Source organism: Hemibagrus wyckioides, linkage group LG13 (assembly GCF_019097595.1).
Source record: "Hemibagrus wyckioides isolate EC202008001 linkage group LG13, SWU_Hwy_1.0, whole genome shotgun sequence".
NCBI classification, from domain to species: domain Eukaryota; kingdom Metazoa; phylum Chordata; class Actinopteri; order Siluriformes; family Bagridae; genus Hemibagrus; species Hemibagrus wyckioides.
In genome coordinates, this window is record NC_080722.1 from 19756591 (window position 1) to 19773629 (window position 17039).

General features: G+C 40.6%; 1 protein-coding gene across 1 annotated transcript; it reads left to right on the forward strand.

Annotated features, from left to right (window-relative positions):
- Nucleotides 1-3755: 3755 nt before the first annotated feature.
- Nucleotides 3756-16893, forward strand: LOC131363257 (gap junction gamma-1 protein-like). Its single transcript, XM_058405602.1, has 3 exons — nucleotides 3756-3927; nucleotides 6596-6719; nucleotides 13935-16893. The coding sequence occupies exon 3, from the start codon at nucleotides 13966-13968 to the stop codon at nucleotides 15169-15171; it is 1206 nt and encodes a 401-aa protein (XP_058261585.1). The 5' UTR covers nucleotides 3756-3927; nucleotides 6596-6719; nucleotides 13935-13965; the 3' UTR covers nucleotides 15172-16893.
- The last annotated feature ends 146 nt before the right edge of the window (nucleotides 16894-17039 follow it).

Sequence of the window (17039 nt, forward strand, 5' to 3'; positions counted from 1 at the left end):
AAGGCAAATAGTCTGATAGTCTGGATCTCATTTTTGACTTTGGTTGGCTGCAGCTACGTCCACAGGGTGGAAGCAAAAGGACAATAAAACTCTCTCTCTCTCTGTCTTTCTCTGTGTGTCTGTCTGTCTGTCTGTCTCTGTCTGTCTCTCTCTCACACTTTCTGTTTCTCCCTCTCTCTCTCTCTCTCTCTCTCTCTCACACACACACACACACACATGCAGAGCTGGATGCTGGACTGCTGGATGGACAGACAGATGTGTGTAATACTAAATAAAAAGCATTTTATTTATTTGTTTGTTTTACAGTAGGTTGAACTTCCAACAAATGAGTAAAGACATTTAGGAAACATTTCCACAAATCAATCAACTGAGACCCAGGAGACAACGAATAAAACTAAACGTCCAGTAATTGTCTCTGTGGGTCCATCGAAAACTTTTTCCCATTTTTAATGCGAGTAATGAGAAAAAGATATACATAATTATATAATATAAGTTTTATAAGCAATAAGTAAGTACACCGATCAGCCATAACATTATGAGCACTAAGAGGTGATGTGAATAAGACTGATTACACTATGAAACAAATTATTACTTTTTTCTTGTTCCTGGGAAATAAGTGTTATTTCCCCATTCTTTGTAACCCAAATAAAGAGAAAAAAAAACATCTTAGCCATGAAAGTTTGGGTTTGAACCCTGAGCAATGGGATTCTCAAATTCTCATATTTCTCTAAACATGTGAAAAAGAGCTAAATTATACTTTCCAAAAAACCTCTTGAATTGCAATGAAACTTTGAAAATGAAAAACAAGAAATTTGGAAATGGTGGCATTCTTGATGGGTCTTCAAGGAGGCTTCACAAAATTCCCTTACTGCAACACACTACAAACAGAAGCACTGGCCACCAAGGACTAAGTATTCTGTGGATGAGCACAATGTCCAGTGTGAATGCTCAGAAAATATTGTTTCCACCACTGCACATCAAACTAGGGCTGATGAAACAATTTGCCACAGCTCTTGACAAGGAATCTGCAGCTTTTAAGTATCTTCAAAAACTTTTTCCTAAGCTGTCTAAAGCTAAGGTCAAAGCTGGTGTTTTTGATGGTCCACAAATAAAAAAGATCATGGAAAGTGAAGAATTTTCCAAGAAGCTGAAGAAGATGGGGGCTCATACGGGAAAGTGACTTACAATATAGTCACAAGTGTCGCAAAACTATTCACTTTTAATTGTTTAGTTCTCTTAATGTTAAAGTCTAATAAATTTCTATAAATTTCTTGTGGCTTATTTTATGAAAAACTATGTAAAATGTGCAAATTAGGCAGTTATTTTCAGTAAAATGGGCTTTTGAGGTTTTCATTCTCTTAAAAGCCCAAACCCAAACTTCAAGGGGCTTAATGGCTATTTTTCTTATCATTTTCCATCAAGAGTAATTAGAAAATGTCATTCACTACAAAGATCGTGTTACATAGTGTTATCTCCTCATCATGGCATCTGTTAGTGGGTGGGATATATCAGGCAACAAGTGAACATTTTGTCCTCAAAGTTGATGTGTTAGAAGCAGGAAAACTGGACAAGTGTAAGGATTTGAGCGAGTTTGACAAAGGGCAAGTTGTGATGGCTAGACGACTGAATCAGAGCATGCCCAATACTGCAGCTCTTGTGGGGTGCTCCTGGTCTGCAGTGGTCAGTTTCTGTCAAAAGGAAGGAACAGTGGTGAACCGCCAAGGCTCATTGATTCATATGGGGAGCAAAGGCTGGCCCGTGTGATCCGATCCAACAGACGAGCTACTGTTGCTCAAACTGCTGAAGAAGTTAATGCTGGTTCTGATAGAATGGTGTCAGAATACACAGTGCATGACGGGTCAGGGCTGTTTTGGCAGCAAAAGGGCGATCAGCACAATATTAGGCAGGTGGTCATAATGTTATGCCTGGCTATTGTGTTATATAAGAGAAATCAAAAACACTTACAGTGCCCTGTCTGCGTAAGTGTGTGCACACTTCCAAAACTGCTGGTGTAGCAGTATTTCCAGATTCCAAATATAAATAAGTCATGTTTGAAGGATTTTCCATTATCCATTGGTTGCATCCTACTGGGGTGACCATGGCCCGCAAGGAGCTGAAAATAAGATCTAAAAGATGCTGATCAGGAGATAAAGGAATATCAAAAGCTGACAGGACAAGAGGAAAAAGTGTTACTTATTAGTTGAAGGTACTGAACACTCCATGTGTGTGGTAACAATCTGTGATATTCCACATGTGTCTGAGCTATGGCGTAGAGTGTCCAAGATGGACAAATAACAACACACAAGTCTGTCTATATGTCTGAAAGTTATGAAATGTCTGGTGCCAAAACAACACCACCAAACCTACAGTGAAGCATGGTGGTGGTAGCATCAGACTTCAGGGCTCTTCAACCAGCACTGGAGCTGTAGTCTGTAGTCAAGTTTGATAGGAGAATTTCCAGCACCAAATATTCATGTATTTTGGTACAGAAAGAATTTCTAACGTGATAACAACTCAAAGCAGAATGACTTCAGAAAAGAAAAATCAAAGATCAGATCTCAAAGCAGTAGAAAACCTGTGTGATTACCTACAGAGGGCTGTGTCCAGGAGATTATCTGGAAACCTAAAGGAGCTTGATCATGTTTCCAAGGAACCAGAGGATGAAATGACAGTGTTCAGGTGTGCAAAGTTGATAGAGATTTACAGTGGTAATAGATGAAAATGGGTTTTCCCACAAAGTCTTAGCTGGGAGGGGTGTACACTCTTTAAAATGATTTTATTTATTTCTTTGATTATAACACTGTTATTAATTTTTTGTTGGTTTCAAAGATGTGAGCATTTATCTTAATTCTACACTTTCCATTATAATGACAACCTACAATCTCAATAAGCATGTGTAAATGTTTTTCTATCCACTGTGGTAAGACAGAGGGATGGATAAATGAAGGGGAAGAAAAGGAAGGATGAACAGATGAGGAAAACTGCAGACGGAGAAATACTAGGTCACTTTGAATTAGTGAGCTGTAGATAGCACTGCCAGAACTGTGTGTGTGTGTGTGTGTGTGTATATATAAAAATATATTTCATCCTTCTGCACACAGCTTGGATCTCATTACATTTATATATGAACTAATCAGCTGCTTTATAAAGCTGAAGTGTCATGTACATCAGACTTTTTATATTCAGTTTATGAGGAAAACCTAGAGTTACAGCTTTACCTGTAATTCTTTCAAAGTTCACCGGAGACTACTTTGATAAATGTTAAGAAACACATGTGTACCCCGTTTTTGAGGACCATTCGCGGGACATGGTCCCTGTCAATTACCTGTTGGTATAGAAACGGTAAGGGATTACCACAATTCCACTAATATAAACCTGCGCTAGTGTCTGAGTTGCTGTTACAGAGAATTAATCAACAGTGCTGTGGTGATGTAAGTGGAAATGAATGGACCTCTATTTAATGAGTGTGATTTTAGTGTGTGAGACTCAAGGACCCTTGAGAGACATTTAGGGGGCAAAAAAGCGTCAAAACACCCCCAGAACTCCATCAATCCCCATTAGAGCATCCGTCGTTCTCTCTCTCTCTCTCTCTCTCTCTCTCTCAGTCTGCCTTTTTTGTGTATCTCTCTTTCTGTTTGCCTTTCTATCTCCCTCTGTCAGTATGCCTTTTCTCTCTCTCTCTCACTCTCTCAGTCTGCCTTTCTCTCTCTTATTTTTTATCTCTCTCTCTCACTCTGCCTTTTTATCTCTCTCTCTGCCTTTCTCTCTATCTCTCCCTCTCTCTCTCTCTGCCTTTTTATCTCTCTCTCTCTTTCTCTCTCTCTCTCTCTCTCTAAATCTGCCTCTCTTTCTCTTTCTCTCCTCCCTCTGTTTCTCATACACACGCTTTCCTCTCACTATGAATGACAGAACTCCGCTATTCACCCTGTAAGTACTTTATTTATTCACACACATTTAATTTGTGATTTTTATCCGAATTAATTTCAACCACTAAATCAATTTTCGCCACCAGCATGATCTTTCGACGTTTGTGAAGTGAAGTTTAATCTCCATCTTCTCCAAGCGAGCACTAACGGCGCGTTGTTACAGGTTCCGTCTCAAATAGCGCACTAACTCACTTATCAGGTTGCCTAGATGGAACGGTCGTGCGGTTGTTTGGACCACGCTATTGAGTGCCCTAGCGCGCGGTTTGGAACGCGCCAGTGGCATTTTCTACTTCATTTAAGTGGTTTCTGAGCTGTTTTGCTCGTCTCACGCGAAGCTAAAGTTTGAGGGAAAAATACAGAAACCAAATTTAGTTTTATATTAATCTAATTAAGATGAAGAGCTCAATTAAAATAAGTAAGCAACAAAAAAGTTATTATTTGGGTTATTTGGATCCTACAAACCACTAATAATAAATTATTTATTTTTCATTTATAAATAAAATACTTAAAAAACTTAATTTCAGCGTCATTAGCAAATGAATTAACAGCCATAACTGATTAAAAATAGATTTTAATTATGTTTAAATGTTAATGATGAACAAGAACCTGTCAGCTAATTAATTAGGTTAGCCACCTAGCTTGCTTCGTTAACTCGTTAGGTAGCTTAGCATCTTATGTGTGGTAAATGTTTAATTCCAGTAATGCCTACTCTTAAATATAAAGAGTTTTAAAGTCTGTGTTTCACTAAATCGTTATCATGTCGCGATTTCTAAACAAGATTGAGTGGATAAACTTTCTTAAATGTTCTGTTGTGATCAGCCCAGACTGAAAATTAGCATAAATTAGCAAATGTCTAAAAATGTTGCGGCAGCTAAACTCAGTTATATTTCTCAGGCTTAACATTTAACTAACGCTTTATGGTTAAAGAAAAGTGCATACATTAGCCTGGAACATGTTTAAACCTCAGAATTAAGTATTTTATTTTTGACAAAATACTAAGGTAATACTCAGGTGTACTGAATACTGCCGTGTATAGAATACCGAAGTGTAAAGAATACAGAATTGTACTGAATACTGAAGCTTTAGGAATACTGACTGAATAGCACAGAATACTGAGATGTATAGCATACTGACGAGTACGGAATACTGAATAGCACAGAATACTGAGATGTATAGCATACTGACGAGTACGGAATACTGAATAGCACAGAATACTGAGATGTATAGCATACTGACGAGTACGGAATACTGAATAGCACAGAATACTGAGATGTACAGAATACTGACGAGTACTGAATACTGAATAGCACAGAATACTGAGATGTACAGAATACTGACGAATACGGAATACTGAATAGCACAGAATACTGAGGTGTACAGAATACTGACGAGTACTGAATACTGAATAGCACAGAATACTGAGGTGTACAGAATACTGACGAGTACGGAATACTGAATAGCACAGAATACTGAGATGTACAGAATACTGACGAATACGGAATACTGAATAGCACAGAATACTGAAGTGTACAGAATACTGACGAATACGGAATACTGAATAGCACAGAATACTGAGATGTACAGAATACTGACGAATACGGAATACTGAATAGCACAGAATACTGAGGTGTACAGAATACTGACGAGTACTGAATACTGAATAGCACAGAATACTGAGGTGTACAGAATACTGACGAATACGGAATACTGAATAGCACAGAATACTGAAGTGTACAGAATACTGACGAATACGGAATACTGAATAGCACAGAATACTGAGATGTACAGAATACTGACGAGTACTGAATACTGAATAGCACAGAATACTGAGGTGTACAGAATACTGACAAGATCAACAACAACTGAATACCGAATAGCACAGAATACTGAGATGTATGGAATACTGACGAGTACTGAATACTGAATAGCACAGAATACTGAGATGTACAGAATACTGAGGTGTACCGAATACTGAATTGCACAGAATACTGAGGTGTATGGAATACTGACGAGTACTGAATACTGAATAGCACAGAATACTGAGATGTACAGAATACTGACGAGTACTGAATACTGAATAGCACAGAACACTGAGGTGTACAGAATACTGACGAGTACTGAATACTGAATAGCACAGAATACTGAGATGTACAGAATACTGAATAGCACAGAACACTGAGGTGTACAGAATACTGACGAGTACTGAATACTGAATAGCACAGAATACTGAGGTGTACCGAATACTGAATTGCACAGAATACTGTAGTCTACAGAATACTGAGGTGTACTGAATACTGAAATGTACAGCTTACTGATATGTACTGAATACTGAATAGCACAGGATACTGAGATGTACAGAATACTGAGGTGTACAGAATACTGACGAGTACTGAATATGGAGGTGTACAAAATACTGAGTTGTACTAAGTCCTGTGGTGTACTGAACTGAAGTGTACAGAATACTAAAGAGTACTGAACACTGAAGTGTACCATACACTGAAGTGTATAGAATACTGAGGTGTACTGATTAGTGAGATATTTCTTACATAGATCACCCATGGTGATATTTGGTTCTCTTGGGGTTCTTCAGAATAATTTGTGAGGCTACTTTGGTAAAACAGGCTTTATAACAGATTGCACTCATTATTGTTCATTGACTGTCTTTCTAGAACGATTTAACTGCGGTGTCCCAAATCTGTGATGTGAAGGCTCCCTGCTGCCAAGAGACCATCTGATTCAGCGAGAGACGAGCGAGACGAGACCAGACAAACCGAGACGAGACCTCCTCAAAAGGTAAAGCTGCCAAACATAACTTTACTACATTTCTTTCTTCAACTCCTTCTAAGAAAATGTCCAATTTGGGACAGAGCCGGCATTCCTCTGCACTCTTTTCCAACATCCTTAATCCCCCTGTTCCACGTGCACTAAAAACACCAGCACTGCCTTTACAAGGCTGAATAAACCACAATGCATGCACGCACACACACACACACACACACACGCACAAACACACACACTCAAACACACAATCTCCATAAGTCCAAACACTCACGGCGTCTCATCGTCTAAAATTAAAGTCATCCTAAAGTGGACAGGCGTGGGTGACGGAGGCACTGAGAAATACCTTAATTGCGTTAGAAACTTTTCACTTTACTCCATGTTTAGCTAGTGTCAGGTGTGTTTAGATTAGCCGGGGACATGACATAGCATATCTCGAAGGCTACTGGTCATCATGTAAATCAATCAAGTGCTACAATACTTCCTGTTCTAAAAGGAAATAAATTGACAGATGGAATTAAACCACAGCCCTTAAGATGTTTCATGAGGAATTTCAAGCAGTGTGTGAAACAGTACAGTGGGTGAAATTCACATCACAATATCATATTCACAATGTCATAACGTCAGATACACACAGACAGACTCAGACACATGCACACACACACACACACACACACACACGTGCGCGCGTGTTGCCCCGTATAAACACCTCAGTAAAAAACACAGTGTGCATCTTATCCCTGAGGAAGTGTGAATACTGTTTACAACCTTGTTCTGGGATGTGTGTGTGTGTGTGTGTATGTATTTCCTCTCAAACATTATTTCTATGCCTCGTAAATGTGTTTAGCTTTCTCTGAGGATCCTATATATTTCTATAAAAACACATAGAAAGAAAGGCTGTTATTTTTTAATTTGAAAAAAGAAAAGAGACAATAGGGAAATGTTATTATATGACAGTAATGTATGTGTGTGTGTGTGTGTGTGTGTGTGTGCGTGTGTGTGTGTGTGCTTGATCACATTTTTCTATTTACACGCCGTGTGGAGTCAAAACAAATTCCCGTTAACCTCCACCAGTGTCTGGATCCCATTACTCCTCGCCCTCCCCCACTTCACTCCGTCTCTCTCTTTACCCTTCATCTCTCTCTCTCTCTCTCTCTCTCTCTCTTTCTCTGTCTTTCCATTCAGACTAAATAACAAGGGATCTTTATGACGAGCCTTTTTTTTACCCTCAGCTGGGCATCAACGCCTCAATTCCACCCTTGTTCAGGGTGTTGAGTGTGACGGGTATTAAACGGCTATATGATATACAGACGCTCAGAAAACACGATGTCGTCATCGAGGACGTGTTTCATTTACGACCGCCTTTTAACTTTATGTTCGCCTAGCAAAGAGTTAAATGAAAGTTCCACTGAGTGATTTAAATACCAGTAATATCGATAAACTTTGTCATACTTTATCCTTCGACACCTCAGTGCGTCACTTGTGGGCATGTAGTGACTGATAGTGTTGTCAGCTGTGGGTGTGGTCTGTCCACTCTACGATTTATACCCATCACTTCTGTTTAAAATGTGGGTGTGGCCTGTCCATTGTACGATTTATATATGCTTGGGTTTGTCCTCAGATAAGAGTAGTAAAGCTACTAGCTAAGATCCGATCGTTGGTATTTGCTGCTTCAGTACAGCATCATACCTAATTTGAACAAAATAAAATCTCAAATTCAAATCGTGACTCTGTGATTCTTTGTCAAAACTTTGTTGATGATGTTAAACTTATTAATTTCTCTAACAACCTGTACTTAACAAGCTGTCTGCTTCAGTATACTTTATCATAGTATGTTAGTGACCATTTTTACCCCTTTTTCTTTTTCAAATTGATTTTTACTGGTTTCCCGGCAATCACATCATGAGTCTCAGTGACATGTTGGAGCTTCCACATGTCTGATTGGCTGTCTATTCAATTTATAATCTGCCCACTGTTAAATTATTGCTTATTATTATCCTTTTCACTCAACACCCTTTTTAGATTCTCACCTCGCCGGGGCCGCCCTAAACCTCCCAGGCCACAGACGCAATTATAAAACAGTTGCTTACCTTGCTTTTTGTTGTGCCCAGGCAGGTGGTCATAATGCTATGCCTGGTCGGTGTATGCTACTTTATGCTGTTCTAGGAAAACAATCAACAACTGCATGGTGTGATGAAGCAGTGTCACTGTCAACACACCCACATTGATTCTTTTCCTATAACATCATGCCCCTGACTGATTTATTTGTTTTATAACCACAACAATTTGGAGATGATTGATATTATAAATATGTTAATTAAAGAACAACATCTACTATTTATCCATTCATAGCCACTAGTTGTTTATGTTATAACTAAAGTGTACTACCAGCTACTACTAGAAAAGTAAACTAAGAAATAACTAGGTACTAGAAAATTGAACTAAGGAGAAACTGTTGACTAGTAAAACATGAACTAAACCAGAAACTAGGAAACTATGAACTGAGAAACTCCAGGAATCAGATTGCTAGAAAGCAGGAGCCTGTGTCGAGTTTTGTGTATTGGATACCTGTCAATATCAAACAGCATGACCTTAAGTGTGGATGTTATTTAGTGTACACTGCTGACTCAGCACGTTATTAAAGGAAAGCGTGCTTGCAGTGAGACAAAGATATAAAACACGCCATGGATCAGTTCCTCTGTATCTCTTAGTGTCTGATGAGCTGGAATCAGTTCAATGAAATGAACCTACACTTATATTGCCAAAAGTTTTGGGACACCACTCCAAATCATTGAATTAGTTCCACTGAAAGGAACTCTTAATGCATTTTGGACAATTTTATGCTCCCAACTTTGTGGAAACAATTCAGGGATGACCCCTTCCTGTACCAACATGACTGTACATCGTGTCACTTCACTTCAGATAAGAGATGAAAAAGCTTGTATCACTTTTGTCGTAGTTTCATATGTTTAGAGGTCCTTTAATGTGTTGACACAACTTTTATTAGTGTATTTATTAGCACCCGCCCAGCCAGGGGTCTGTAACCCACTCCTCAGATACACTTCACACACACACTCCTTCAAAACATTTGCCTTCTTATGTGTAAAAAAACCCATCACTGCTGTTTAATTACTGACAATATTTGATCAGTTGCGTGTCACAAAAAAGTATCCCCCCCCCTTTGGGGGAGGAAGGTGATCTCAGAGGAGCATCATTACCGGCTTGAAATCCTGACATTACGATAACCAGGAGACCTGAAAATATTACAGAATTAATCAAACACACAACCCAGTGGTGAAAATGAAAAGAGTTGTGTGTGTGTGTTTTGGATCACTGAAATCAAAGCTTTTGGAAAACAGCATTGTGGTTCCATACGAATCCCCGTGTTTGTCGGGTTAGTGTTTTTTCACATTTCTCCTTCTTTACACAGCTTTAAACATCATTCTCGAAAATTTTACATAACGGTCTGTGATGTCATTTCACTACGCCGGTGTGAACATGTTGTTTTTGTGTTTTTACACGCATAGGGAATTTTTTTTTTGAACACTCTGTTCCTATGGATGGGAACGTTTCTTTTAACAGATGGGTAAAAATTCACTTCTTCCAACAGTATGTGTGGGCGGAGCCTCAGCGTGTGTACGGTGCTGTTGTGTACGCATGTGCCCTGCTTCTTCAGGCTGATTAGAACATGACTGTCCTGAGAATACTACAAGACTCGAAGCTAAATGTTAATATGATCTTAATAATATGTTAATTTAATTTCCTTATAGACTTGGGCACTTTGTGTGTGTGTGTGTATGTGTGTGTGTGTGTGTGTAGATACAAGAGATTTTATCTGCAGATTTCACACAAATGCCTTTGTAAGCTGGTTGGAGTTTTTTCTTGTCTCCATGTGTGTGTTTTATTACGGCGGCTCACAGAAACACATGTCGAGTTGTTTTAGCTGCCAGACATCTTCATTTAGTTGCTGTATGTGTGTGTGCGTGTGTGTGTGTGTGTGTGTGTATCAAGGGACCTAGGGGTGATGCAAGTTCTTTTTTGGGATGATTAAAATAATAATATGATGATGATGGTGATGATGAAGATGATGATGATGATGATAAAAAGAAGAAGAAGAAATTGACAAAATATAACCACTGACTCACGTTGTTTTGTCTCGGACAAAAACATTCTGAAATAGAAACCGAATCACTGATTAATCAGGAAAAGAAAAGAAAAGAAAAGAAAACAAAGACTAAAGCAACCGGAAGTAATAATGATTACACACAACAAATAATGCTGGTGTGCTTGTGTGAGTGTGTGTGTGTGTGTGTGTGTGTGTGAGAGACGATTTCTAACCGCTTCACTATAGTTAAAGGTTCTCGCCCCCAGATGAAACAACTTGGAGTGTAACACTATAGAACTTACACCAATCAGGCATAACATTATGACCCCTGACAGGTGAAGTGAATAACACTGATGATCTCCTCATCATGGCACCTGTTAGTGGGTGGGATATATTAGGCAGCAAGTGAACATTTTGTCCTCAAAGTTGATGTGTTAGAAGCAGGAAAAATGGACAAGTGTAAGGATTTGAGCGAGTTTGATGAAGGACCAAATTGTGATGGCTAGACCACTGGATCAGAGCATCTCCAAAACTGCAGCTCTTGTGGGGTGTTCCCGGTCTGCAGTGGTCAGTATCTTTCAAAAGTGGTCCAAGGAAGGAACAGTGGTGAACCGGCGACAGGGTCATGGACGGCCACGGCTCATTGATACACGTGGGGAGCGAAGACTGGCCCGTGTGATCCGATCCAACAGACGAGCTACTGTTGCTCACATTGCTGAAGAAGTTAATGCTGGTTGTGATAGAAAGGTGTCAGAATACACAGTGCATGACGGGTCAGGGGGACCAACACAATATTAGGCAGGTGGTCATAATGTTATGCCTGGTGAGTGTATGCTACTTTATGCTGTTCTAGGAAAACAATCAACAACTGCATGGTGTGATGAAGCAGTGTTACTGTCGCTACAATAACAGCATGCCACTGATTTATTTGTTTTATAACCACAACAATTTGGAGATGATTGATATTATAAATATGTTAATTAAAGCATAACATTTACTATTTATCCATTCATAGCCACTAGTCGTTTATGTTTTAGCAACTATGTAAACCTTATTTCCTTCACCAGCTTTCAGAGAGAAACCACAAAGAATGTAAACTCCTCTGTCCTGATTTTGTCAAAATATTTATATTTACAGCTTTACCTGTGACACTGGAGTCAAAAGAATGTCTAAAATAAATAAAATACCAACAAAAACAACCATATCCACCATACAAGTCCCTGTGAACAGGATGTTTATGGGATGAAACTTATTAGAAGGAGCACATTAATAAAAACCTGCACCTTTTTTCAGAATTCAGCAGTGTTTGGAGATGATATATATATTCTGTGACTGATATTGTAGCGTGATCTTTTTTGTTATTTGAGAATTTTGGCTCTGAACTGAAGTGGTGTTCGGCACAGTGGGTCGAACAGCTACCTTTAACAATACAGCATAAAGCCAGTGTTGTAATCCTGCAGCACGCAAACACACACACACACATTTCTTGGTGGTCCACCTGTGTGTGTATGTGTGTGTGTGTTTCATATTATTTTTTGGCAATGATCATCAGGTCATAAAATATGGAATTTTGTAACCTGCTGTTTTTATAAGTTTATATATATATATATATATATATATATATATATATATATATATATATATATATATATATATATACATATATATATATACATATATATATATATATATATATATATGTGTGTGTGTGTGTGTATGTTCTATATAGTGCAGGCTATAAAAGTCCCGCTGTTTTGGCAGAATATCCTAATAAATTGTATTGTAAAGCATCCGTGAGCGTGTAAAACATGAAATATACAATTTCTCTCTCTCTCTCTCTCTCTCTCTCTCTGTCTCTCATTGTTTTTCATGAGGAATTTTCTGGTGTGTTTTTACAATCATTCAGCCTCATTAACATCTTTCTCGTCTTGCAGAGAATTACGGCCAATTGATTTTTACACATGAATATAAACTTTTTACTTCATTTGTTTGTTTTCATTCTTTTGTTTTGGCTGTCCTCACTCATCCCTCCCCACTCAACACAAGGTGCCCCCTAATTCATCCCCCTGTGCTCAACAGGCTCTGCTCCTCACTCATCCCCCTCACTCAACATGAGATGCTTCCCACTCATCCCCCTCACTCAACACGACATGCTTCCCACTCATCCCCCTCACTCAACACGACATGCTTCCCACTCATCCCCCTCACTCAACACGACATGCTTCCCACTCATCCCCTCACTCAACACGACATGCTTCCCACTCATCCCCCTCACTCAACATGAGATGCTTTCCACTCATCCCCCTCACTCAACACGACATGCTTCCCACTCATCCCCCTCACTCAACATGAGATGTTCCCACTCACCCCCCCCACTCAACATTAGATTCTTCCCACTCATCCCCCTCACTCAACATGAGCCGCTTCCCGCCCACCCCCCTACTCAATTTGAGACGCTTCCCACTCATCCCCCTCACTCAACATGAGATGCTTCCCACTCATCCCTCTCACTCAACATGAGATGCTTCCCACTCACCCCCCCTACTCAATATGAGACGCTTCCCATTGATCCCCCCTACTCAATATGAGACGCTTTCCACACACCCCCTACTCAATATGAGACGCTTCCCACTCATCCCCCTCACTCAACACGAGATGCTTCCCACTCATCCTTCTCACTCAATATGAGACGCTTCCCACTCACCCCCCCTACTCAATATGAGATGCTTCCCACACAACCGCCCCTACCCAATATGAGACGCTTCCCACTCACCCCCCCTACTCAATATGAGATGCTTCCCACACAACCCCCCCTACCCAATATGAGACGCTTCCCACTCATCCCGCCTACTCAATATGAGATGCTTTTTATTCATCCCCAACTCTGGTCCATGACACATCGAGAGAGTGAGGCGGCTTGATTGATACAGTTTGTGCTGAATATTTGAGTATTATCAGCACACAGACGCTTCTCAGACCTCAGTTTCAGTCACTTTTATGTTTTGTAATTCTTGAAAGGATATCTGTCTCTCTGCTAGATTTAAATTAGCTAAGCCTTGTAAAGAGTAAACAGCATCCACTTAACAGTTTCTGTTTTTTCTGTCTGTTCTTTTGTCCTAATGCAGTGTGTCAGAGTCGTTCCAGTTCCAAATCACCATGAGCTGGAGCTTCTTAACTCGCCTCTTAGAGGAAATACACAACCATTCAACATTCGTGGGGAAAATCTGGCTCACGGTCCTCGTGGTATTTCGGATTGTTCTCACGGCCGTGGGTGGCGAGTCCATCTACTACGACGAGCAAAGCAAGTTTGTGTGTAACTCAGGCCAGCCCGGCTGCGAGAACGTGTGCTATGACGCCTTTGCGCCGCTCTCGCACGTCCGCTTCTGGGTATTCCAGATTGTTCTGGTGGCCACGCCCTCTCTGATGTACCTCGGCTATGCCGTGAACAAGATCGCCCGGTTGGAAGAAGGCAAAGAGAGCGTCGTTAGCACTTCAGTGAAATTTTCCAAGAGTAGAAAGTTTTATCTCAGCAGACGTCAAAGCCGAGGTCTGGAGGACGCTGAAGAAGACCAGGAGGAAGATCCGATGATTTACGATGAGACTGAAGTGGAAAGCCGAAGTGACAGCGCAGCTCAGGGTGCAACGGGAAGTGGTATGAAGACACGACATGACGGCCGACAGCGAATCCAACGAGACGGACTAATGAGGGTTTACGTCCTCCAGCTGGTCGCTCGGTCCACTTTAGAAATAGCCTTCCTGATTGGTCAGTATACGCTTTACGGTTTCGCTGTCCCGGCTCGTTACGTGTGCTCGAGTGAACCGTGTCCTCACGTTGTGGATTGTTTTGTTTCCCGTCCGACGGAGAAGACGATCTTTTTGCTCATCATGTACGCTGTCACCATGCTCTGCTTGCTGCTTAATGTCTGGGAGATGCTCCATCTCGGACTGGGCACCATGTTCGATCTCCTGCTGGCCAGACAGCGGCGATACGGGCCGGACGATGACCTGGCCGTGAGCGAGGATGACGGACGAGGAGGATACGGAGGGTACGCGCCATCCTGGACGTCCCCTTCGGCACCGCCAGGCTACAACATCACTGTGAAGGCGGAGACGGCACCATTTAAACAAAAGGTGGAGGAAGAGGCGTCACCCAGGGCACATCAGCAGCAGTACGGAAGCACAGAAGATAACTTCCTCCAGGTACAGAAAGCAGCAGAAAAGAACCGAAAGGCAAAGCAACAGCATGACGAGAGAAAACGACGTGAGCATGAAAGAAACAAGCGAGATGCAAGCAGAGGGGAGCGAGGGAGCAGCCGCAGCAGTAGCAAGTCGGACGAGGGGAAGCCGTCTGTTTGGATTTGAGACGCAGACCAGTGAAATGTGCTTCAATACCAAAAGTGAACTTGTATCAGTACTACCAAGATTTTATTTTTTCAGAACACACAGAAGAAACCCATTGGTTTTAGATTTGAGGTTTAGGGCTCGTGTTCATCTGAGTAAACAACGAGGTCTTTTTTTCAATATGGACCAGAGAGAGTCCAGAGATATACTCGGACCAGTATATCAAATGGCGGCCGATTCGGATTTGAGACGTAGCCGTCCATCGTTTTCCTGAGATCGATCCAGCTGCCGTAGCGCTGAAATAAACCCACACCGATCACCGAGACATGTAGCAAAAGACATCTAAAACCACTAGATTGCACAATCAAAATGTTCCTGAATCTGAAACAGCTGAAATTCTCACAGTGAATTGTGGGTAATGGCAATAAACCTGTATCCGCAGGCTTCGTAAACACAGCTGGCTTTAGATTTGTCCCTTTAGGAAATGAAAGAATTATGCATAAAGGGGACAGGGTTTATTTGGCAGCAAGAGACTGAAAAATGTCCTTTCAGAAAATTTGGAGTAGCTTTAACGTTAGCATGCTGAAGATTTTGTAAACAAGCGCTTGTCTTTTTGGCTGCACTTCATAGTGGAAAATGGAAATGAAACAACTTCTATATTTTTTTCCTTTCTCAAAAGAAGGGTGACGTGCTTAGGCACAGCGTCCACACACTGCGAGAATCAGGACTTTTTGTGTTATTGATTCTTTCCGCCAAAATTTAAAGGAATATGCGGAGTGCAGAGTGTTTTTTTTGTTTGTTTGTTTGTTTGTTTGTTTCTGGATGTCAGACATGAAAGAGATTGAAAATTTCCTTTGAGCTAATCCAGAGCCCAATCACAAGAAGATCAGAAACAGAACTGAACTAAGTCGACGGTTAGCGTCTGTTTCTCGTTGAGGATATTTTGGTTTGGTGCTGCTATTACGTGCCTTTAATTTCTTTCTTTCAGTCGTTCTTTTGTTGTTGTTGGGGTCCTTGTTGGATTTGTTGCAATAGGAACTGGTTCATATTAAAGTGCAGATGAAGACGTTACACCACATGTAGTCCATCAACCGAGACAAGAGCTACGCTGCTAACATGGCTAACAAGCCAGCCACCAGTTTAGCATGTTGCACTGAATGCGCATCTGTTGCGTATCTTTGGTCGGTTTGTGGAGATATCCAGGGTTTCCACTCTATTAAATCTAATCCACTCTATTAGACTCGATGTAGCTTCTGACTCAAAAGACTCACAGCACCGGCTGCTAAGAAGACGAATCACGAATCATTCTTCCTCAGCAGAGTTGGTTTTTCTCTCTCTTGGAGTTAACAAGGTACCCAAAAAGCATTGTGTCGCTTAGTGTGAACCGACACATTTTATCGAAACAACGGAGACTCCTTCCACTTGAGTCTCTTTACAAAATATCAGCCATTAGACATTTTTATAACACCACAGTGTGGATGCTAAACTGTTAGCTTTAAGCTTCCATTACTGGAAGTGTGTCATATTCCTGGTTGATTTCTCACATGCTATTATTGTTGTGTAACTGATATAAAGTGTGGGTTTATTTTCTCCTCGTTAAGTTTAATATGTGGATTGTTTGCGGGTGCACTCGGTTCCAGCCCTGTTTCTCCGTTCCATCACAGTTTAAGAGTTGTGTTAAAGAATGTTCTATAACTTTATCACCGGAGAGGATCGAGTTGTATCAGCATCATGCATCTATATTCTGTGTTCTATGTTTAAACAGAAACAATAAAATACTTTATGTTTTCTGAATGGTAAGGTTTTTGTTTCCTCTGACATTTCAGTCTACAGCAGGTTTGTGAATATTAATTAGCACAGGGTGCTATATGCACAGGGCCAGCAAGACA